Source organism: Pseudophryne corroboree, chromosome 10, assembly GCF_028390025.1.
Source record: "Pseudophryne corroboree isolate aPseCor3 chromosome 10, aPseCor3.hap2, whole genome shotgun sequence".
Taxonomy (NCBI): Eukaryota; Metazoa; Chordata; class Amphibia; order Anura; family Myobatrachidae; genus Pseudophryne; species Pseudophryne corroboree.
Genome location: NC_086453.1, coordinates 321,136,945 through 321,162,985, shown reverse-complemented (window position 1 = coordinate 321,162,985; position 26,041 = coordinate 321,136,945). Strand labels below are relative to the sequence as shown.

Sequence of the window (26,041 nt, the reverse complement as noted above, 5' to 3'; positions counted from 1 at the left end):
ATTGTGGCCAGTCAGAATCATTCTATTCACCTCCGGTGTCTGTGCCAGTCAGCACTGGTGCCCCCAAGCCACCACGGGATCTGCGGCGGCTATTACTACGGTGCTGCCAGTGCTTAAATTGCAGATACAATAAGTAATGGCGTCACCATTATCCACACAGTACTAACTGAGCACAATGTGGGTGCATCACTTGTCCTATTAGATAACAGTTGCCTACACTCCCGTATACTGTGGGAGACTCCCAATTCAATGTGGAGTCTCTTGTTGCCCCCGCATAGTTAAACAAAGCGTCCATGTTCTCCACTGTCCGGTTGTGAACCCAAGAAACACGTCTGCAAGTTCCGATGTGATGGGAGGCAAGGCATGAACAAGTGGACCTCATTGTGCTACGGGACCCGGACACTTGCAGTAAGCCCCCGAGCTCGCAGTTTTCCCCACACACCACCTGACTGGGAAGCAGCTCAGAGGAGTCGGCAACCACTATCAGCGCTGTTGTGGATCCAATGCCCAATGAGAACAGAAGGTCACAGCCAGCATTGACCAGCAGGAGTTGCGCAACAATAACTGTGCTGCAGGAATTCAACCTGCAGTGCAGTTATTCGCAGTATGATTGACAGCGGTGGGCATGGGGGGACGTTCCATCAAAAACGCAGGAGGCTCTAATTAAAAAAATGATGGGTCCGCCTGCCTTCGCAGCTAGGCTGCGGAGGCAGGGGGCATCCACAATTCAGTGATGCGATCGCAATTTAATTGTGGTCGCATTGCTGCCGGGCATTAGCATGCTGGGTGACTTTGCCCTGTGCTGGGCAGCACCCAGCATGAAATCGCAGCCAGTTGAAGTTCTAATAAAATAGCAAAACTGCAACTGAAGCTGAATAAGGTCCAATGCTTGCTACTGAATGTGCATCAAAATATACATTTATAAAAGGTGTTGTTGTATACAGGTATATACATTTAGAAAATGTGTTGTTGTTTTATATTCCTAACTCCTACACACCAAACAGTGGAGATTTTAAAAATATTGAATCAACCAGTATCACATACTTGAGGTTATTCTGACTCAGACACAGTGCCAATAATGACTTAATTATTTTCGCATCTGTACATGACACCTATACACTAACTCTTTCTGGCTGCATGCTGTGCTTAATACTTTAGTTTTCACCTGCCACTGCAGGACACACCCCTCAGTGGCAATAGATACGCCCATAGGTGGAGATAGATACACCCTTTGGGTGGAGCATAACATGTCCCCTTAACGGTGCAAATCTCCCTGAAACTAGTTTTCAAAAGTAGGCAAGTATGTTTTGAAGTGGTTGATTGGGAACAAAGCAAAAATAGCAAGTTACTTTGCACACTGGTAAAACCAAGTTGCACTTTAAATGGAGATGTAAAATATGCAGAGAGATTTAGAAGTCTATTTATGAAGGTCGGGTTGTAAGATTTACAGTAGCACATCTGATAGTGTTTTTTCTCCAAAATTTAAAAGGGCAATGATTGTACAAGCCATGTCTTACTTTTAAAAGCATTGCCCTTTTAAATTTCAGGCACAAACATGATCAGAAGTGTTGGGTTTTACAGCTCGACACTTTGTATATAAGCTTCATAGATTTGAAAAGGTCATGTCCAAACTTAAATCTAGATTGCAGTGTAAAAATAAAAGCTGTCTAGCATTTGTGAGCTACTTGCAAAATCAGTTAGTACTATTTACCCTGTATCACATACCCTCCAACATGACCCGCCCCACTAGGTACAAAATACTCTGTTTCTGGACTTCCCTCTTAATTTATTATTGCCATCACCTGTGAAGAAACAGCTTTCTTATCATTTAACTAGTTCAACACAGGTGATGGAAATCATAAATTAAGAGGGAAGTCCAGAAACAGAGCATTTTGTACCTAGTGGGGCGGGTCATGTTGGAGGGTCTGGTATCATACCTCCCAACATGACCCCCTCCACGAGGGACAGAATGCTCTGCTCCTGGACTTCCCACTTAATTTATGATTGCCATCACCTGTGCTGAAACGCCTTTCTTATCCATAACAGGTGCCGGCAATCATAATTTAAAAAAAAAAGTCCAGGAGCAGAGCATTTTGTCCCCCCTGGAGAGGGTCATGTTGGGAGTTATGCTGTATGCAAAAACAATAAATGTAGTTGCTCCCCCAACATTTTTGGGCTACAGGCAAATGCAGCAAGTGTTTAGCATCCATGCAAAAATAAAAATAATATTTGCATGCCTTGCAGTGCAACATGACTTGTTCCTGATACAAAGTTACTTGCTTTCTATTATTTGCTCTGAAATAAGAATTAGCCCCATAGTGAGCCTAATTCATGTGTGTGTGCAATGCCGATGGTCACGTAACGGGGCGATTATCGTCAGACTACGCATGTGACACGGTCGCACTGTTTATGCACCAAGGTACCTTTGCCCTCACATTGAGATTTTTAACACAGAGCGATTGACAGGAAGCGACCTTTGGGGAAGGTAACTGGGAATGACAAAAACACTAGTGCATCATGGCCATTTTTGGAGAGAGTATCGGCTATCATCTGCGATCTTGTACACAGAGAAACATGGCTCTTACATCGCTACTGCTACATCCAGTCTACATAGTCACGGACTTACCCTAGCAGTCAATTTTCCCCATTATTGCACATAAGCTGCCTATGGCCCTCATTCCGAGTTGTTCGCTCGCAAGCTGCTTTTAGCAGCATTGCACACGCTAGGCCGCCGCCTACTGGGAGTGAATCGTAGCTTAGCAGAATAGCGAACGATAGATTCGCAATATTGCAAAAACATTTTTCTGTGCAGTTTCTGAGTAGCTCGAGACTTATAGGCCCTACACACATGCCGATATTCTGAAAGATATGAACGATCTCGTTCATAAATGAACGAGAACTCATTCATATCTTTCAGTGTGGAGACTCCAGCGATGAACGATGCGCGGCCCCACGCTCGTTCATCGCTGATCTCCCGTCGGCTGTGCATGCAGGCCAATATGGACGATCTCGTCCATATTTGCCTGCACTTCAATGCAGCCGGGTGACGGGGGGAGTGAAGAAACTTCACTTCCCCCGTCACTGCCCCCTCGCCGCCGGGTTGCTTGTCGGCCGTATCGGCCGTCGGGCACCTCGGCGGCGCATCGCCGAGTGAGTAGGGCCCTTTACTCTTCCAGTGCGTTCAGTTCAGTGCTTGTCGTTCCTGGTTTGACGTCACAAACACACCCAGCGTTCGCCCAGACACTCCTCCGTTTCTCCAGCCACTACCGCGTTTTTCCCAGAAACTGTAGCGTTTTTTCACACACTCCCATAAAACGGCGAATTTCCGCCCAGAAACACCCACTTCCTGTCAATCACACCACGATCACCAGAACAAAGAAAAAAACTCGTAATGCCGTGAGTAAAATACAAATCTTCATAGCAAATTTACTTGGCGCAGCTGCAGTGCAAACATTGAGCATGCGCAGTTAGCAGAAAATCGCTGCGAAGAAAATTACCGAGCGAACAACTCGGAATGACCCCCTATATGCACACACAGTTGTGAATGGCTTTCTGATGGCTCTGGTGGGCATCTATCTTCTATTCTGGGTGGCAATGATTAGCAATTTCATAGCCTATAAATTCAAAGCTGCGTATGCATGTGCTTACAGACATAAATTAGGTCCAATGTGCAAATTGCGATACTTCACAGGCAAATATGCCAATTCAGGAATCCATAGTGTAACCCTGTGTATAAAATGCATGCTACTGTATATATAAATGTGAAAGTATTTTGGTATAATATATTGTATATTCATATTTCTTGATAGGAATGTGTATATTAATTGCGGGTTATTGAAGTCCCTGTCTTGGTGCCTTTTGCAAGGCTGATTACTGTGAATATATACAGCCGTTATCAGTGGCTGAGGGGGACAGAGGAGAACGTGCTGCCCTGAGGAGAGGGGAGCGCGAGACCGCACGAGGAAAGGAATGGTTGGTGGCGCAGAGAAAATTGAGATACGGAGAGAGGACCGGGGAAGAGACGGAGCTGCTAAACGGAGAGGAGCAGAGAGACAAACCCGAGCGGCTGGGAGGAGAGTACTGAGCGGCTGGTAAGAGCCGTCTGAAATGCTGGCGATAGTGGACGGAGCGGAGGGTGAGATGGCTGACGGAGCGGCAGGTGAGAGCGGCTGACGGAGCTGCCAAGAGAAAGAGAACGGAGGAGGCCATATATACTTACCAGATACTGGCTCCTCTGTGGACGGTCCCTTCACTGTAGATCCGTGATTACTGGAGGTAGCTGGGGACATAGAAGGATTCCCCTTACTCATGGCAATGTGAGCTCCATTAAGGGCCGCCTTGGGGGAGGATCTGACTATAGGAGGACTCCAATCTAATTCAAGGAGGTGTGAGTACCCTCTGGGGAGACGCCCAGCAGGGGGAGGATTGAGTCCCATACGTATTCACTCTCTGCAGCATGGATATAATAAGGGAGAATTGGTGCACGGCCAAAAGGAGGTAGAAATATAACATCAGCAGAGTGCACCATTAACCATTATATAGTGTCCCTATTCCCTGCCAAGTTAACCACACAGATTCATTGACTTTATATCATAATCACTAACATTGAGAGCGAGTGTTTCCACTAACCGCTCAGGAACTATACAGGGAGAATAATTACTATTATAGAGTGTGTACCCTTTATAACAGTGGTGAAGAGATGATCTCGATATCCTCGTGAGAGTATCTGGATTTATAATTATAATTGCCAGTAACGGGTACTCTATTCATATATTGCCCCAGTCCCAAATCTCCCATACCTTGTACCGAACTACCTATGACATAGCATCACTCCCCAGTGCAGTAATTACATTGTAGCACCAGGTGGATACAGAGATAGATAATTTCTCCGGTTGAGGATTGGTGTCGTAAAGTCGGGACTTTACACGGAGCAGCTATTACTTCCACGGAGACCCTTATGACTATATTAAGTTACCAATGAAATTAGGGTAATTTACCTATGAGAAGAGAAACCGAACTATCTGATAAATAATATTAACAACTCTACAACTGAGATTTCACATATCGTCGAGGGGCCCCAACGTGAACTTAAATCCTCCATAGGATTTCATTAAAGGGATACAAACTATTGAGGACCTTGATTATACTTTCACACTATTGGTAATCTGGTTAACCAGCGCTGTTTTTTTTTCCGGTTTAAAATAATTTTTGTGTACTTGCATGCATAAATTTGTGTATAGACCTAGGGTAGATGGTTATGGATAGGTCGATCTATATAGATATATGTTAAAATAAATACACCTGGTAATAAGTGGTATCTATAAAAGTTGTGGTGTTTTAATATTACTGAAAACCCTTACCTGAGTATTCGATGGTTGCCGAAGAAGTCGGGACCAGCACTGGAAGACAATAACAAGATCATAGGTAAAGGTAATTTACATCTAGAGATTATATAATTGTTATAACTGTTACTGTATTACCATCCATTATACGTAAATACTATGGGCTTTCCCAAGCAAGCCCAACACTAAAATTGCTTGGGTGGAGGCACGCCTTATACTTAACTAGTATTAACCCGGGTCCCCGGATATTAGTACGTTGGGAGGGGTTACAATAGCATGTTTATTACCCTGACCGTCACAAACCACAGCATTTCAGAACTTGACTGGTAGCCTCTGGGAAGGGCATCCAGTTTTTTGCCTGACAATACTTAGGTTGATTTTCATTATGGCTGGAGGGCTCCATGTTTGTGGTCACACAGTGGAAATAAGTCTAGGATATCTACTATACCACAGGGATCGTGTGAGGGGTTTTTTTGTTGTTGTTTTTTTTTGGGGGGTGACCTTGCCCTTTTTCAATATTTATGTATTTTGTACAAAAGTATATAGTGCACACAGAACACCACATGTGTCTTTCTTTCTATACACCCAGAAAGACTTTGCATCCACCTCTCTCGGTATATAGATTAATAGACCGTAGCAGAACCCCCACCCCTGACAGCAGTATATACAAATGCTCATGAATGGGTAGGCCCAATGAGTGCTCATCATCTGTTGTTGTATCCAGACTCCAGAGCTCTGAATCTATCTCTGACAGACAGCTGGGCTGTTGGCTACAATCTCTCCTATGTTCACTATAACACATTATGCAGCATCCGTGCCCCAAGAGCGATAATCTGATAATAGCTTGGCACAGTTACTCTGAGCTATCTGACTCAAGGGCAGAATTAACAATGAGTGATATTATTGTTATTACTCATTACAAAACAGTTCAATGGTGCTCCAGCAAATTAGCTACAAACTTTCATGTGTTTGAAAATTGACAGTTAGGAGCTGATTGGCTGGAGCTCCATTTAACATTCGTAACGAGTGATAACAACAGTATCACCCGTTGGTAAATCTGCCCTTTAGTCTACTTTTCCACAGCCATGGAGCTTATTATGTGAACAGTTTTCAAAGAAGTCCAAACATCAGATCGTAGAACAAACCAGGAGTCCGATGTGCCCTCCTACACACTGAGTGACAGTAGGTGCGGGCGTAACTCAGCTGGGTACTGTGTACCAATAGGCGTGTGCACAGGGTGTGCCTGGTGTGCACAGGCACCACCTAATGTTCGGCACCCCCCGCACACAGATACATATGTCGGGAGTCGGACTTAACAAGAGTGCTAGGGTGGCAGCGCTGGAATACATGGGCAGGCACTAGCGAGAGTGACAGGCTTGCCAGCGGCACAGCCAATCAGGAGTGGCGGCTCTTGATTGGCTGCATGGTTCCTGACTGGCTAGAGACCGGCGCCACATTTGAATTGCCGCCGAAGAGCCTGTCACCAGTCACCAGTCACTCTCACTACTGCGTTGCCCGGCTGAGAAGCAAAGTCAGAAAGGGGGGGCATGCTGAGAGGTGAAGGGGGGGCATGCTGAGAGGTGAAAGGTGGGAGAATTCTGAGTGGTGAAAGGGGTAGCATGCTGAGAGGTGAAAGAGGTAGCATGCTGAGAGGTGAAGGGGGGGGCATGCTGAGGGGCAAAGAGTGAAGAAGGAGCATGCTGAGGGGCAAAGAGTGATAGGGGGTGCATGCTGAGAGGTGAAGGAGGGAGCGTACTGAGGGGCAAAGAGTGAAAAAGTAGCATGCTGAGGGGCAAAGAGTGAAAGGGGGGCATGCTGAGAGGTGAAAGGGGGGCATGCTGAGAGGTGAAAGGGGGGGCATGCTGAGAGGTGAAGGGGGGTGCATGCTGAGAGGTGAAAGGGGGGCATTCTGAGAGGTGAAAGGGGGGGCATGCTGAGAGGTGAAAGGGGGAGCTGTTAGGTTCCTGGTGCTCAGAACAAGGTAGATGTTATGAAGTGAGTCCAGAGCACCAGGACGTAATGCTGGGAAAGGGGAATGGAAAGGGAATAGCCCCTGGCACCCTATCTCCGTTGTCTCGCCCGTGCTGTCAGTACACTCTTGCGAGACTATGGTTGCTTGAGCCCATGGCAGCCGCGTTTGAAGGGCGGATTACGTCTGCCCAACTTCGATGCCCCCTCAGGTCTTAATGAGAGACAAAGAGTGAACCGAGACAGGGTGATAACAAGGGGCCCTCTAACTAAACAACAAGGCCAGGGGCTTCTAACAAACCTAAAACCAAATTATGTGCAGCTTGCCGCCAAAGGAAAAGAACAACAAAGGAAATGCTGACCACCCGCCGACACAATACTTTTGTGTACCGGCGGTGACAGGATAAGCAGAACCCTCTGCAAAACACCAGTGACAGAAATAATAACGGAATACAGCGGCCTAGGCCGACGGACGCGGCAGAGCCGCTACTCACGGAACCGGTATGAATACTAGCAAACGGACAGGAACCCCCAATGCTGCCGACACAAACTCTCAGAACTGGAGGACAGGCAGAATCCCAAACGACAGACCGGTGGACACCAAGAAGCCAGAAACTTGACCAGGCACAGGCAAAGCCACTGGACTTCAGGACAGGAACGCTTCACAGCAGGACACGGGATCAGACACAGAAATCGACACAGGGACTGACACAGGAATCGACACAGGAAGCAGCTCGACAGACACTGCTACACAGGAGCTCAGGAACTGGCAGGAACAAGCTCAGAACTCAAGCAGACTGGAAACCTAGAAATATCACCAGCGTCTGTGAATAGCACTGAGCCAGCATATAACAGAGAGGCCTAATTAATAATGTCATGCAGCTGCCCTGTTGCATGACTCCAAACTGACAAGATGCAATTAGCAGCCAGGTGAAGCTGAACACATGGGAACAAGCTGCAATTACACAGACTCACCAGCGGCAGCAAACAAGAGTATTCTTAAACAGAGCAACGGGAAATCCAGGCCTGCAAGACAACTTATAAACATAAAATAGGAATGAACCACTACCTGTGGTTCATAACAGTATCCCCTCCTTAAGGGTGAGCTCTGAGCACCCCATGACACCCACGGGGAACATAAACAGAAGAATAACATAAAATACATTACCAAAATGCAAAAATGGAAATGAGCCACAGCCGTGGCTCATAACATTACCCCCCCCCTTGAGGAGGGGTCAAAGGACCCCAAAATTCAGACTATCCAACAAGGGATACAAAAAAAAAAACCTGACACACTGGTCTAACAGACAAGAAAACAGAAACAAGCTGTAACAACAGCTTGTAACAGTGCCCTCCCCTAGACGGTGGCCACTGGACACAAGACTAGGAAAAAAAATATATATATTTTTTTTTTATCATGGCAAGAGTCAAAAATTATTTCTTTTTCTTCTTCTTTTAACAAAGCTCTTTAGGTCAGACCAAGGTAATTCCCCAAACATTCTCTGAACTGATGGTACCACCCAGCAAGGCTGCGTTCAAATCAGAGATAGGTTTCTTACCCTTGGGAGCTGAACTTTCAGGCAAAGTACTCCTATTAGAAGAAGAAGTCAGAAAAGCACATCCTGCAGTCAAAACAACGGGCTGAGACTCTTGTGCCGAGTTTACAGTATTTGGTGGACTCTCAGCAGACAAGACGGGTGACTTAGAGGAACCTGAACCAATTTCTTTGGAACCATATCTTTTAATAATTGCATCACTGAATGCTGGGGGATCCTGAAGAATGGGATCTTCAGCTTTCATTAGGCTGGTCGCCCACTCAAAAGGCTCTCCTCTAAAAGAATAAATAAGATGAAGAAGTGATGCCCAGAAATGGTCTAGACAACATAATAATGTAATAGTGTTTGTAAAGCGCCTGAAATTGGGCTAAGTCCCCATCAAAGATTATGGATGTTGAGATATCAACAGAGTCAGGATCTGTTTCCTTCCCATCTGACTGACTGGAGTGCTTTGCTAGGACCTGGTCACTATTGACCTTACTCGAGGCTGAGACTCTCTGAACCCCACCCGGGGCAGTGACTTTCTGAACCCCACCCGGGGCAGTGACTTTCTGAACCCCACCCGGGGCAGTGACTTTCTGAACCCCACCCGGGGCAGTGGCCTTCGGGAACCCCGCTGGGGCAGTGGCCTCCGGGAACCCCGCTGGAGTCAGCACCTCGGATTCTTTTACTGGGACCGAGCCGTCGGCCTCCCCCACTGGGACCGAGCCATCGGCCTCCCTAACTGGGACCGAGCCATCGACTTCCTTCACTGGGACTGAGCCATTGGCCTCCCTCTCTGAGTCGATAATTATCGAAACTTCTCCCGGAACTATGACTTCCGGGACTTTTGCTGAAGCTATAACCTTCAGCACCTCCACTAATGCTACGCCTCTTAAGTTCTTTCCTGGGGAAGCGACCTCTAGACCCTTCTTAGAGGCTGCGTCTCTCGAGACCCCACTTGGGGATATTACTTCAAATATCCCTTCTGGGGTTTTGCTTCTCGAGTTCCCTTCTAGAACTATGGTTTTAGATACCCTTTCTGGGGTTGCGCTTTTCAAGTCCCTACCTGGGGTAACAGCTTCTGAGACCCCTTCTGGTATGGACACCTGAACTATAATATTTGATGTCCCTCTATAAGCTAGGGCATCGGGTACCGCTCCAGCACTCTGGGCATCGGGTACCGCTCCAGCACTCTGGGCATCGGGTACCGCTCCAGCACTCTGGACATTGGGTACCGCTCCAGCACTCTGGGCATCGGGTACCGCTCCAGCACTCTGGGCATCGGGTACCACTCCAGCACTCTGGGCATCGGGTACCACTCCAGCACTCTGGGCATCGGGTACCGCACCAAGATCCTGGGCAACGGGCACCACTCCAGGACCCTGGGCAACGGGCACCACTCCAGGACCCTGGGCAATGGGCACCACTCCAGGACCCTGGGCAACGGGCACCACTCCAGGACCCTGGGCAACGGGCACCACTCCAGGACCCTGGGCAACGGGCACCACTCCAGGACTCTGGGCAACGGGCACCACTCCAGGACCCTGGGCATCGGGCACCACTCCAGGGGCTTGCAACTCTGCTTCAACAGGAACCTCAAGAGAGGAGAGAAACATTCTCTTTTGATTCCTGAATCTATAATGGGGCTCCCTTGCCCAAGGACCCCAATTATAGGACAGAGAGCTTTTTAGTGTGGGTTGTGTGACAAGTACCTCTGCCACAGTAGAGACAGGAGTAGGTCTTGTATCCTGACTCAACTTGGCCAGAGGGCAAGACTCGTCACTACACTTTGGCTTGCGCAACTCACAGGTCTGCAGATAGTGGCCTAAACCCCCACAATATAGGCATAAGTTTAAGTTTCTGCGACGCAGACGCTCCTCTTCTGAGAGCCTGGGCCGCAGAAAACTTTTAAACCTTTTCTCTTCTCTTAAACCAGAGGATTCTCTTGTCACCATACTGTGAAAAAGAGTCTCTTTAGAGATAGATGTACTCTCAACGACTTCTGGCAAGATGAGCAAGATTTTAGTCAGAAGGTTTTGCAGTTGCTTTAGGGATTGCTGCAAAACTTCTAGTCGCTCTGGTCTCAAAGCACTGAAAGCAGAGTTCAGGGCTGCGAGAGATGCCTGCAGGGCTTGCATAGTAGACATAGGAGGATTTAAAACTAGACAAGACAAGGTAAGACTAGACAAGTCAAGACTAGACAAGGCTAGAAGAAGGCAAGACTAGACAAGGCAAGACTAGACAAGGCAAGACTGTTTTTTTTTTTTTTTTAATACCGGACTGGATTCTGCACACTGAGTTCTAGACAGGACTGGATTCACAACCCCGATTGGATTCTGCACACTGAATTCTAGACAGGACTGGATTCTAAACACCGGATTGGATTCTGCACACGGAATTCTAACAGGACTGGATTCTAAACACCGGATTGGATTCTGCACACTGAATTCTAGACAAGACTGGATTCTAAACACCGGATTGGATTCTGCACACTGAATTCTAGACAGGACTGGATTCTAGACTAGACACTGGACTGGGCCAAAAAAGAAAAAAAGTTTTATTTCTTTTTTGTGATATGGCTGGTGATAATGTTAGGTTCCTGGTGCTCAGAACAAGGGAGATGTTATGAAGTGAGTCCAGAGCACCAGGACGTAATGCTGGGAAAGGGGAATGGAAAGGGAATAGCCCCTGGCGCCCTATCTCCGTTGTCTCGCCCGTGCTGTCAGTACACTCTTGCGGGACTATGGTTGCTTGAGCCCATGGCAGCCGCGTTTGAAGGGCGGATTACGTCTGCCCAACTTCAATGCCCCCTCAGGTCTTAATGAGAGACAAAGAGTGAACCGAGACAGGGTGATAACAAGGGGCCCTCTAACTAAACAACAAGGCCAGGGGCTACTAACAAGCCTAAAACCAAATTATGTGCGGCTTGCCGCCAAAGGAAAAGAACAACAAAGGAAATGCTGACCACCCGCCGACACAATACTTTTGTGTACTGGCGGTGACAGCATAAGCAGAACCCTCTGCAAAACACCAGTGACAGAAATAATAATGGAATACAGCGGCCTAGGCCGACGGACGCGGCAGAGCCGCTACTCACGGAACCGGTACGAATACTGGCAAACGGACAGGAACCCCCAATGCTGCCGACACAGACTCTTAGAACTGGAGGACAGGCAGAATCCCAAACGACAGACCGGTGGACACCAAGAAGCCAGAAACTTGACCAGGCACAGGCAAAGCCACTGGACTTCAGGACAGGAACGCTTCACGGCAGGACACGGGATCAGACACAGGAATTGACACAGGGACTGACACAGGAATTGACACAGGAAGCAGCTCGACAGACACTGCTACACAGGAGCTCAGGAACTGGCAGGAACAAGCTCAGAACTCAAGCAGACTGGAAACCTAGAAATATCACCAGCGTCTGTGAATAGCACTGAGCCAGCATATAACAGAGAGGCCTAATTAATAATGTCATGCAGCTGCCCTGTTGCATGACTCCAAACTGACAAGATGCAATTAGCAGCCAGGTGAAGCTGAACACATGGGAACAAGCTGCAATTACACAGACTCACCAGCGGCAGCAAACAAGAGTATTCTTAAACAGAGCAACGGGAAATCCTGGCCTGCAAGACAACTTATAAACATAAAATAGGAATGAACCACTACCTGTGGTTCATAACAGGAGCATGCTGAGAGGTGAAGGGGGGTGCATGCTGAGAGGTGAAAGGGGGGCATGCTAAGAGGTGAAAGGGGGGACATGTTGAGAGGTGAAGGGGGAGCATGCTGAGGGGCAAAGAGTGAAGAAGGAGCATGCTGAGAGGAAAAGAGTGAAAGGGGAGGCATGCTGATGGGCAAAGAGTGAAGAGGGAGCATGCTGAGAGGAAAAGAGTGAAAGGGGAGGCATGCTGAGGGGCAAAGAGTGAAGAGGGAGCATGCTGAGGGGCAAAGAGTGAAGGGAAGGGAAGCTGAGAGACACAGAGTGAAGAGGGGGCTGGCTGAGAGACACAGAGTGAAGAGGGAGTAGGCTGAGAGGTACAGAGTGAAGGGTGGAAGGCTGCGAGGCACAGAGTGATGTCCGGGAGGCTGAGAGGCACAAAGTGAAGGCTGGGAGGCATAGGGGTATATTTACTAAGATTCGTAATTTCCGAAAATAGGTCAAAGTTCAATCACGAATGACATCGACAGTGTAAAACTGCAACTTTTTGAATTGATTACGATGGATTTACTAAGCTGTCGTATTCGTATTTTTCTTTGCTTCCGATGTCGATGTCATTCGTTTTTTTTTACCTATTTTTACGGCAGTGATTAGCAAAACACTGCCGTTTTTTTTTACAATCAATCTCGGCCGGATCTGTGTGATCCGTGCTGGGGTTCTTATATTTTTTTTTTTTAATTAAACAATGTAAAATCACAAAAAAAAATGCGTGGGGTCCCCCCTCCTAAGCATAACCAGCCTCGGGCTCTTTGAGCCGATCCTGGTTGCAGAAATATGGGGAAAAAAATGACAGGGGTTCCCCCATATTTAAGCAACCAGCATCGGGCTCTGCGCCTGGTCCTGGTTCCAAAAATACGGGGGACAAAAAGAGTAGGGGTCCCCCGTATTTTTAAAACCAGCACCGGGCTCCACTAGCTGGACAGATAATGCCACAGCCGGGGGTCACTTTTATATAGTGCCCTGCGGCCGTGGCATCAAAAATCCAACTAGTCACCCCTGGCCGGGGTACCCTGGGGGAGTGGGGACCCCTTCAATCAAGGGGTCCCCCCCCCCAGCCACCCAAGGGCCAGGGGTGAAGCCCGAGGCTGTCCCCCCCCATCCAATGGGCTGCGGATGGGGAGGCTGATAGCCATTTGTGATAATGAAAAGATATTGTTTTTAGTAGCAGTACTACAAGTCCCAGCAAGCCTCCCCCGCATGCTGGTACTTGGAGAACCACAAGTACCAGCATGCGGCGGAAAAACGGGCCCGCTGGTACCTGTAGTACTACCACTAAAAAAATACCCAAAAAAACACAAGACACACACACCGTGAAAGTATAATTTTATTACATACATACACACATACATACATACTTACCTTATGTTCTCACGCAGGTCGGTCCTCTTCTCCAGTAGAATCCAAGGGCTACCTGTTGAAGAAATTCTACTCACCAGATCCATGGGTCCAGGCTCCTCGGCAAATCCAGGGTTAATCCACGTACTTGAATAAATAAAAAAAAACGGTGTCCCGACCACGAACTGAAAGGGGACCCATGTTTGCACATGGGTCACCTTCCCACGAATGCCAGAAACCCACTTTGACTTCTGTCTAAGTGGGTTTCTTCAGCCAATCAGGGAGTGCCACGTTGTAGCACTCTCCTGATCAGCTGTGTGCTGCTGTCCTCACTGGCAGGCAGCACACGGCAGTGTTACAATGTAGCGCCTATGCGCTACATTGTAACCAATGATGGGAACTTTCTGCCCTGCGGTTGACCTAAAGTGACGTCACCGCTGAGCAGAAAGTTCCCAGCATTGGTTACAATGGAGCGCATAGGCGCTACATTGTAACACTGCCGTGTGCCGCCTGTCAGTGAGGACAGCAGCACACAGCTGATCAGGAGAGTGCTACAACGTGGCACTCCCTGATTGGCTGAAGAATCCCACTTAGACAGAAGTCAAAGTGGGTTTCTGGCATTCGTGGGAAGGTGACCCATGTGCAAACATGGGTCCCCTTTCAGTTCGTGGTCGGGACACCGTTTTTTTTTTTAATTCAAGTACGTGGATTAACCCTGGATTTGCCGAGGAGCCTGGACCCATGGATCTGGTGAGTAGAATTTCTTCAACAGGTAGCCCTTGGATTCTACTGGAGAAGAGGACCGACCTGCGTGAGAACATAAGGTAAGTATGTATGTATGTGTGTATGTATGTAATAAAATTATACTTTCACGGTGTGTGTGTCTTGTGTTTTTTTGGGTATTTTTTTAGTGGTAGTACTACAGGTACCAGCGGGCCCGTTTTTCCGCCGCATGCTGGTACTTGTGGTTCTCCAAGTACCAGCATGCGGGGGAGGCTTGCTGGGACTTGTAGTACTGCTACTAAAAACAATATCTTTTATTTTACAACAAAGGCTATCAGCCCTCCCATCCGCAGCCCATTGGATGGGGGGGGGGGACAGCCTCGGGCTTCACCCCTGGCCCTTGGGTGGCTGGGGGGGGGGACCCCTTGATTGAAGGGGTTCCCACTCCCCCAGGGTACCCCGGCCAGGGGTGACTAGTTGGATTTTTGATGCCACGGCCGCAGGGCGCTGTATAAAAGTGACCCCCGGCTGTGGCATTATCTGTCCAGCTAGTGGAGCCCGGTGCTGGTTTTAAAAATACGGGGGACCCCTACTCTTTTTGTCCCCCGTATTTTTGGGACCAGGACCAGGCGCAGAGCCCGATGCTGGTTGCTTAAATATGGGGGAACCCCTGTCATTTTTTCCCCCATATTTCTGCAACCAGGATCGGCTCAAAGAGCCCGAGGCTGGTTATGCTTAGGAGGGGGGACCCCACGCAATTTTTTTGGCAAAAATAAGCACTTTCCCACCCCTTCCCACTGATATACATGCACGGATCTCATGGATCCCTGCATGCATCTCAAATCACGGAAAAAAAAAGCAGGTCTGTTTTTTTTTAGGACTTTTTTACGAGTTGTAATTTTTCACGGCAGTGTTTTGTGTTTTTTTGCTTTGCACTTCTTAGTAAATGACCGAGATTCATATCTAAACAGGCGTAATTTGACCGATGGTGTATTCATTCGTAATTTTTTACCTGAACTAGCAAAAAATTACGAATGCCCTCATCACTGCCGTGATTAGTGTTTAGTAAATGACCGAGATTAACCGAGATGACACTTTGAAGAAAAAACGGCATCTCGGTCAAAATCGGGAGCTTAGTAAATATACCCCATAGAGTGAAACGGGAAGGCTGACAGACACAAAGTGAGGTGAACGGTGAGAGATGCAGATGGGAGAAAAGGGATAGAGAGACACAGGCAGGAGATAATGGCGTGGCTGAAAAATGCGAAGGGAATGATGATGTGGCTGAGAGACAAGAAGAGGAGATGATGGTGTGGCTGAGAGACAAGAAGAGGAGATGATGGTGTGGCTGAGAGACAAGAAGAGTGTTACGCACACCAGTGCTAACAGGAGTATACCGGTGTATGAACAAAGAGGGATGCGAAACTAACGAACTCACAGACAGTATAACACAACATACACAGGAGGTGATGGAATAACTAATAAACACAAAGTGAACGGAGAAGCCCAAAGGCTCAGGAATTGGGTGTCTCCCTAGTGTCAGGAATGCTCAGATGGAATAGAGCGGACAATGAAGCGAGATGTAGTGATTTAACATGTGGAGCACCCGAAATGATGTTGCTAAGAGCAACAGAAAAAACCCCAAAGGGTTACCAACGGGTGTGGGAATAAACTTCTTGGTCAGAGATAGAAATATAGACACAAGGAGAGTATCCACAATCCTAACCCCCACTTGCAGGGCACAGGTTCAGCTTACTGCCACTAAACTGACACCTGGACGCCCTGCACAGTGATGGAGGATTAAGCAAGCAGGTCTGAGAGTACAGCCGCAAACCTGCTGGGTTCACTGAATAGCAAAAGAACCCCAGCAGGTTAAACAACTGACATCCAGTCTTACTGCTAGGTCCGGATTGGCAGAATGAAGTACCGAATCCCAAGGCCTATTCGCAGTAAGCAACAAGTAAATACAAAGTCACACAGTACTAGCTAACTCTCTGGAACTGACTAACAAACAAAGATTCAGCAGCCTTTGCCTAACCTGAGAGGATGGTTTATATAGCAGGTGCTGTCCACGCCCCACTCAGACCTCACAGACTGTGAGCACAAAACCAGCGCCGGATTCCCTGCCGTGCACAGAGCCTGTAACCACTACACAGTAAAAACCTGGACCGGAGTATCAGCTGCGCTCAGGTTACTTCGCTAACACTTGCCTCCCGGTTGCCATGGCGACGTGGCAGCACAGAACAGGAGATCCTAACAGTACCCCCCCTCTGACGAGGGGTCAAAGAACCCCTACTACCGGGTTTATCGGGGAACTGCGAGAAGAAAGAGCGTATCAGTCTGGGGGCATGAAGATCACAACTGCGCACCCACGACCGCTCCTCCGGGCCATACCCCTTTCAGTGCACCAAAAATGACAGCCGACCCCGAACCATCTTGGAGTCAAGAACCATTTCAACCACAAACTCCCTCTGACCCCGTATCAGAAGAGGAGAAGGTCTTCCACTGGAAGAAGGATTACTAACCGCCAGTTTTAAAAGGGAACAATGAAATGTTTTATTGATACCCAATGAACGGGGCAGATCTAACTGAAATGCCACCGGATTGATAACCCTGGTGATCTTATAAGGGCCGATGAACCGGGGGCCTAACTTATGAGATGGCTGTCTCAACTTCAAATTCTTGGTGGACAACCAGACGAAGTCTCCTAATTTGAAGCTGCAGGGTTTTCTCCGCTTATCAAAAACCCTTTTGGTCACTAATGACACAGACACAAGGGCTTTCTTCACTTTCCTCCAAATACCCCTAAGGGCCGAAACCACAGAGGAACCACCAGGTGTGGAATCCAGGGGGTCAAAAGAATTGGCTTTTTTTTTATGCCCATACACACAAAGGAAGGGAGAGATCCCTGTAGCAGAGTGAGCAGCGTTGTTATAGGCAAACTCCGCCATGGACAGATGAGCAACCCAGTCAGTATGACACTTGGAGACATAACACCTGAGGAACTGCTCCAAGGACTGGTTCACCCTCTCAGTCTGCCCATTAGACTGTGGATGGTAGCCTGACGACAAGCTCACAGAAATCTGGAGATCAGAACAAAATGCCCTCCAGAATTTGGCCACAAACTGGGATCCACGGTCAGAGACCACATCAAGTGGCAACCCGTGGAGGCGCACAACATGCTGCATAAATAACTCAGACAGGCGTCTGGCCGATGGCAACCCAACCAGTGGAACAAAATGCGCCATCTTCGAAAACCTGTCAACGACAACCCAAATGGCTGTCATCCCCGAGGATTTGGGCAAGTCCACCACAAAATCCATGGAAATGTGGGTCCATGGCTTAGATAGAATAGAAAGTGGATGTAATGGGCCGACAGGAACCCCTCTAGGAGTATTATTTCGGGCACAAACGTCACATGCCCGAACCCACTGATCCACATCCCTAGCCACCGAGGGCCACCACACCGCCCTAGACAGCAACTCCCGAGTTCTGGCAATACCCGGATGCCCTGCCGACCTCTTGGCATGGAATTCAGGAACACTCGCTGTCTTAACCTAGGAGACACAAACAAGAGACCTACCGGAAGGTCTGGAGGAGCCTGCTCCTGTGCTCTAAGGACTAATGACAAGAGGTCCTGGGTAATGCCCACTTTAATACATGATGGGGACACAATGGGCAATGGCTCCTCGGTGGTCTCTTGGACTGGAGCAAAACTCCGCGAGAGCGCATCAGCCTTGATGTTTTTTGACCCAGGGCGATATGTTATCAAAAAATTAAAGCAAGCAAAACACAAAGCCCATTGTGCCTGCCTGACATTGAGCTGATTCGCTGACTCTAAATATGCCAGATTCTTATGGTCGGTGAGAATTGAGACCACAAACTTAGCCCCCTCAAGCCAGTGTCTCCACTCCCCGAGTGCATCCTTTATAGCCAACAATTCCCGGTTACCCACATCATAATTCATCTCGGCAGACGAAAATTTACGGGAAAAGTAAGCACAGGGATGAAGGCGATTATCAGACACCCCCATCTGAGAGAGCACTGCCCCAATACCTATCTCAGAGGCATCCACTTCTACCACAAAAGGACGCTCTGGATCTGGGTGTCGCAGCACCTTGGCCGAGACAAATGCCCTTTTGAGACGGGCAAAGGCCGCTTTGGCCCCACAAGACCAGTGAACAACAGCCGCCCCTTTCTTAGTGAGTGCCACCAAGGGGGCCACTATAGACGAAAATCCAGCAATAAACCGTCTATAAAAATTTGCAAAGCCCAGAAAACGCTGAAGCGCCTTCAAACTAGTGGGCTGCACCCAATCCAGGACTGCCTGTACCTTAGAACCCTCCATTTGGAAACCTTCTGAGGAGATAATATACCCTAGAAATGCGATTTGCTGGACTTCAAATTCGCACTTCTCCAGCTTCGCCCCAAGCTGGTGGTCTCTGAGTTTCTGGAGGACTAAGCGTACATGCTTCCGATGTTCCTCCAGGGAATGGGAGAAGATTAGGATGTCATCTAGATAAACAACTAAGAATCTATCCAAATATTCCCTGAGCACATCGTTCATGAATTCCTGGAAGACTGCCGGGGCATTAGAGAGCCCAAAAGGCATCACCAAATATTCATAATGCCCTGAGTGGGTATTAAAGGCAGTCTTCCATTCATCCCCCTCTCTTATTCGGATTAGATTGTAAGCACCGCGTAGGTCAATCTTAGAAAAAATGGTGGCAGTACGAAGCTGGTCAAACAAGACCGAAATGAGAGGCAGTGGGTACGAGTTTTTAATCGTGATACGGTTCAATTCCCTGAAGTCGATGCAGGGTCGCAACGAACCGTCCTTTTTACCCACGAAGAAGAACCCCGACCCAACTGGGGACTGTGAGGGTCTGATAAATCCCTTAGCCAAGTTCTCCTGAATGTACTCTGCCATAGCCTGAGTCTCAGGACGTGACAGGGAGTACAACCTGCTCTTGGGAAGCTTAGCATCTGGCAACAAATCAATGGCACAGTCATAGGGGCTATGGGGAGGTAGTACCTCCGCAACTTTTTTGGAGAACACATCCGCAAAATCTGCATAACATCCTGGCAATCCTGGCAAACTTAGCTGCGAGAGCCTGACTGGAAGGCTCAAGCAACTCCTGAAACAATCACTACCACAACTAAGAATCTCCCCAGAGACCCAGTCAAATTGAGGGTTATGGGCCCTTAACCAGGGTAACCCCAAAACCAAATCAAACAAACAAAAGGGGGGATTTGGTCTAGGCGCTGACTTAATTTGGGAAAAAAATTCCCTACTACCATCTGGGTGTATTGCTGCTCCAAATAATAGGGAGATCACCGTTTCTCCCAAAAAAGTGCAACCAAACAAAACTGAATGAAGCGCTATACAACCAGATTCTCTAATTTTTTAAAATTTATTCTCACAAATAGACAACATTTATAAACAAACAAACAACACTTAACACACGGCCGGTGTATACAAATATTTAAAAAATATATATATATACTTATAATCCTTCAAGGAATAATTTGCATTAGTTAGACCACCAGTCCGTTGGGACTATTCATTAATTAAATAACTAGTGCACATTGATAATTCAACACAGATATATTCCGTTGATTTAGTATTAATTGAACCCACAGTCCAGATATGAACCATTTAACAAACAGTCACTTGGACTTAGGTATTATGTCCACAACTTGAGATGCATGCATCAATTGAATATAGGCTTTCCTATGAAGCCAAAACAAAACTTGTGTGATGTAATATGATCAAATCCAGGTTTTAGTGCATATAGTGCAATTGGTTTTATGAATGATGTAAACGTCAGCAAGCACTATTAGAATTATTGTGTGTCCCGTCAGCACGGGTGGATAGGAACAATGGTAGCTTGGTTGGCTTACTGTGCATACGATCGTGATCGGTGTCTGCAGGCTCCACCGAGAAACGATCCCCCCTCCAGCGGCCAAAGAAGCTGTATGCCGCAAAAGCTGATCCGGGGTCTAGCCGCACCAAGTCCGTTTGTAGTATGTTCCACCGATGGTCAAACAGTCACAGCCGTGTTTAAGGTGCAACCTCTCTACGCGTTTCTCCGCCTTCACCTCGGCGGCTTCCTCAGGAGTGATGATGCCGGTGCTCCCGTCTGTTCATTTAAATAACACGTCCTTCCTCCAATTACCGGGCACTCTGACAACACCTGCGCTGATTCTATGCGCTTCACTTGCGTGTCACCGCTCATCAGTTTCTCTATTCTATTAATTAGTGTGCAAATAATACATACACGTTCTTGGTCTGATCTTAACTAATGCAACCATAATTCATTACCGCATTTGAAATACATATTAAGTCCCAATTAAATCCTCTTTACTAAGAAGAAAAGAATTTTGTTTTTATAAAATATATATAAAAATGACCGCAAATCACATGAAGCTTATCAATAATCTCTCCACATTACCTGTTAGAAAACCACTTGCATGTGGGGAGGAGGACAATTCCTCCCACCCTCACACAACGGTCCCAACATAGGGAATTCTCCCCATTATAGTACACGATGTCAGGAACCTAATCTATAATGAACATATAAATATATAATAAAAAATGATGAATAAAATCAAACTAATAATGATAATCATACTAATGATAATACTAAAAATAAATATGGCAATGACAATAAAAATAAATATAGATAGAAATAGAAATGGACATTTGGATGTATTCATTACTTGATGGACATTATCTGTATCACCCAGTAATCACCACTATTAATTATCTACTCATAATTGAGCTACAATCCCCATGATAACCCATCCCCAAGAATTTCAAAGGTGCATATCATTGTTAAATATCAATATTATTGTTAACAAAAACTTCTCTACCACATCACTACCACAACTAAGAATCTCCCCAGAGACCCAGTCAAATTGAGGGTTATGGGCCCTTAACCAGGGTAACCCCAAAACCAATGGGGCAAAAGAACAGACAGTCACATAGAAAGACAATTTTTCAGAGTGTGTGGCTCCAATAAACAAAGGAATTTGGCTGGTGCAGGAGGTAATTTTACCCTGGGACAATGGTTCCCCGTTTAACCCACAGATCTCAATCTCTGATGCCAAAGGTACTAAGGGAACAGAGTGTTCCAGGGCGAATTGACGGTCCATGAAAACCCAATCGGCCCCACTGTCAACAAAGGCCTCAGTCTTGACAGTTTGACCGAGGATCTCCAAAGTCACCGGAATGAGAAAAGTCTTTTTGGGAAATTCTGACTTCTGGCCTGACAGGATATTTCCCATCACCCTCAGGCCCTGAAGTTTTCTGGCTTTTCTGGGCATGATACTACAACATGACCTTTATTCCCACAGTACAAACACAAACCCTGCTGTCTCCTCCGCATCTTCTCACGCAAGGAGAGGCGGGTAGCCCCAATCTGCATAGGCTCCTCGGAATATTCCTCAGAGTCTGAGGTTCCCATGGGAAAAAAGGAAACTGCGGTCTCCCTTTCAAGCCTACGCTCTCTCAGCCGTCTATCCACCCGGATGGATAACTGCATGAGCTGATCTAAGCTATCAGGCGAGGGATATTGTACCAGTTGGTCCTTTATCTGGTCAGAAAGGCCCCTTCGGTACTGGTTTCTCAGGGCTGGGTCATTCCACTGGGTATCATGAGCCAACCTCCGAAACTCCATACTATAAACCTCAGCTGGCAGTCGTCCTTGCTTAAGGACCGTAATCTGAGCCTCGGCTGAAGCCATCTTGTCAGGGTCATCATACAAAATGCCCAGTGCCGTAAAAAAAGCATCAACACTTTTAAGCAACGGACAGTCAGGCTGCAACCCATATGCCCAGACCTGTGGGTCTCTTTGTAGCAAGGAAATCACCATGCCCACCCGCTGAATCTCCGACCCAGAAGACTGGGGCCTAAACCTGAAATATAGCTTACAGCTCTCCTTAAAACAAAAGAACTGCGAGCGATCTCCAGAGAAACGATCCGGGAGATTTACTTTCGGCTCCTTAACCCCTAAACTTGCCGCTGCTGCTGCGGGAGCTCCGCTAGCGGCCTGCGGGGTGTTCATTTTAATGGACATCTCATTAAATTGTCGAGTCAGGACCTGCACCTGATCGACCCCCTGTTGCAAAGTATTTTGAGGGGTATGCTCCATATTCCCACAAAATTTCAACAGGAGTAAGGCTGCTGAATATGTTACGCACACCAGTGCTAACAGGAGTATACCGGTGTATGAACAGAGAGGGATGCGAAACAAACGAACTCACAGACAGTATAACACAACATACACAGGAGGTGATGGAATAACTAATAAACACAAAGTGAACGGAGAAGCCCAAAGGCTCAGGAATTGGGTGTCTCCCTAGTGTCAGGAATGCTCAGATGGAATAGAGTGGACAATGAAGCGAGATGTAGTGATTTAACATGTGGAGCACCCGAAATGATGTTGCTAAGAGCAACAGAAAAAAACCCAAAGGGTTACCAACGGGTGTGGGAATAAACTCCTTGGTCAGAGATAGAAATATAGACACAAGGAGAGTATCCACAATCCTAACCCCCACTTGCAGGGCACAGGTTCAGCTTACTGCCACTAAACTGACACCTGGACGCCCTGCACAGTGAGGGAGGATTAAGCAAGCAGGTCTGAGAGTACAGCCGCAAACCTGCTGGGTTCACAGAATAGCAAAAGAACCCCAGCAGGTTAAATAACTGACTCCAGTCTTACTGCTAGGTCCGGATTGGCAGAATGAAGTACCGAATCCCAAGGCCTATTCGCAGTAAGCAACAAGTAAATACAAAGTCACACAGTACTAGCTAACTGTCTGGAACTGACTAACAAACAAAGATTCAGCAGCATTTGCCTCGCCTGAGAGGATGGTTTATATAGCAGGTGCTGTCCACGCCCCACTCAGACCTCACAGACTGTGAGCACAAAACCAGCGCTGGATTCCCTGCCGTGCACAGAGCCTGTAACCACTACACAGTAAAAACCTGGACCGGAGTATCAGCTGCGCTCAGGTTACTTCGCTAACACTTGCCTCCCGGTTGCCATGGCGACGTGGCAGCACAGAACAGGAGATCCTAACAAAGAGGAGATGATGGTGTGGCGTCATTCATTTGGTAACTATAAATTACTGTAAAGCTGCTTAGTGATCTGTTGCAAATTTTAAACTTAAGTTTGACAGTAAGATGTGTTTGTATTCTGCTGTGTCTCCTACCTCCACTAAGATCTGGCTTTTTCAATGCATTTTTTTTTTATGTGGTTCTGGATTTTTCAGTGTAGTGTATATTATGTGGTTCTGGCTATTTCAATGAATTTTATGTGAATCTATATATATTTGTATGTGGATATAATGCCGACCCAGTTAAAAGGCTTTATATAATGTCAACCTTGTTCACATGCCAATGCCTGCATCCCATTCAGCGCTCCTCCTTATTTTTACATTCTTATGCTCTCCAACTTGAACTAATTGTATTATAGTGCCAGCCATGCCCAATAGGTGGTGCTAGACATGCCCCTCCGGTAGTGCACCCCTAATAAAATGTGCTGCGCACGCCTATGAGCGTACCCATTCTATTGCTTTGTGTAACCTGGCAATGCTGGTGCAGTTTGTGGAGGGGAGGGATGAGACAGGCCAGAAGTGACTGCCTGGTGGGCCATGGGCCATATTTTGCCCACCTCTGGTGTATACACTGATGTTTAGACATGTTAAACTTGCATTTACATTGTGACGGCTCGATGTCTTATGTTTGGTGCATAAATAATTTGGAAAAGGGACCTTAGACTGACAGTGGGTTTACCCTTAGATGAATGGACAGATACTATACCATTTTCCTTCTAATGCTGCAGCATATGCTATTGCATGACCCCATTGAAATGCTCCAGTACGTTTATCCAGCCATCTGTTCAGCTCCATAATGCATTGTTCTTGGAACCTCAGTATATAGATGTGTGGAAAATATTCACATGCTGAATGTATAAGGTGAAGTAAGGGGCCAACACTGATGTCAATTATATGTTCTCCCGTAATTTCACCTGTAGGGAAATTTTTCATAGATTAAAAAATGCAGTGTGTTATTTGTCATCTATGATAAACATAATTCTATAATGCATGGATACACAATGACATAACAATACTTTAATACTACTTGAGTATATGAGTTGGGTTGGTTACTTTGCATCTAAGACATTAAGATCATAGTCTCCCTAATCCTATTTAGGATTGAGACTGCTAAAATGTAAGAATTACCAAGTGGCTCTAGTAGCTAACGCCATCTTTAGACAGCATGAGCTATGTTCTGCAAAATTTTCCAGGTAATCTCCACTAACACATGTGTTGAAAGCAGTCCATGTATGCACTGTAGTGCGGCCAGGGTAAGGTGATCACATTAGCATTTTACACACCGCAAGGAGGGGCTATGAACCCTGCATGTGATGATTGGTAAATGGGGGTGATACTGTACTTAAGGGTCTATGTACTAAACATTGGAGAGAGATAAAGTGGATGTAGATAATGTACCAGCCAACAAACTCCTAACTCAGAGGTTCCCAAACACGGTCCTCAAGGCACCCCAACGGTCCAGGTTTTAAATGTATCCATGCTTGGCCACAGGTGATTTAATTAGAACCTAAGTCAATTTCATTTAACTATCTGTGCTGAGCCATGGATATACCTAAATCCTGGACTGTTGGGGTGCCCTGAGGACCGCATCTGGGAACCTCTGTCCTAACTGTCATTTTTCAAAACCAGCCTGTAACATGGCAGCTAGGAGATGATTGGCTGGTACTTTATCTCTGTCCACTTTATCTGTCTCTACGGCTTTAGTACATAGACCCCTTAAGTTATTATATCTGGAATATGCAGTGATAACAAATTAACCAAAATTACACCCAAAACTAATATATACTACAAAAGGCCTCATTTATCTGTGAAGCATAACACCAGTGGCATATTTCGTTTAGTATTAATATGATTCAAGCAAAAATACAGATGGTATTCAGCATTACTTGCCTCTCTGGCGAGGTCCAGCGATGTCTCCCCACTCGCTGCCAGCGACGGGCTGCTGAGTCATGCGCATGTGCGATGACCATTCTGTACATGTGCATGACTTCCTCACCCAGCGGGATCCCGGCAATGCCTGAAAGGCTTCGCTGAATCCGGAAAGACAGCTATGGGTCCCCCTTGCCATCAATGGGGACAGTATTGCTCTCCCCATTTAAAGATGGTGAGAGCAGTACAGGTGAAGAATAATAACACCAATATAAGCGCTCTCCAAGTACACACATTTAAATTACCAAAAGAGTGTGCAGAATATTTCACCTGCCTTTTCACACTATGGAAAAACAAAAGTCCACATATTTTTGCACATCTTGTAGGTCGTTGTTTGGAATAAAATCAGTTCCCTATAGCAA

General features: G+C 46.8%; 1 protein-coding gene across 1 annotated transcript in view; it reads right to left on the bottom strand.

The window, feature by feature from the left end:
- The window catches only part of LOC134965586 (indolethylamine N-methyltransferase-like), a 38,645-nt gene extending 13,988 nt beyond the window's left edge, over window positions 1-24,657 (bottom strand). The window contains exons 1-2 of the mRNA XM_063941941.1: window positions 24,457-24,657; window positions 5,361-5,399 (exon numbers count right to left, since the gene is read on the bottom strand). Coding sequence (XP_063798011.1) covers window positions 5,361-5,399; window positions 24,457-24,545 — 128 coding nt within the window. The 5' untranslated portion in view covers window positions 24,546-24,657. The remainder of the gene's footprint in view (window positions 1-5,360; window positions 5,400-24,456) is intronic.
- Window positions 24,658-26,041: the final 1,384 nt, after the last annotated feature.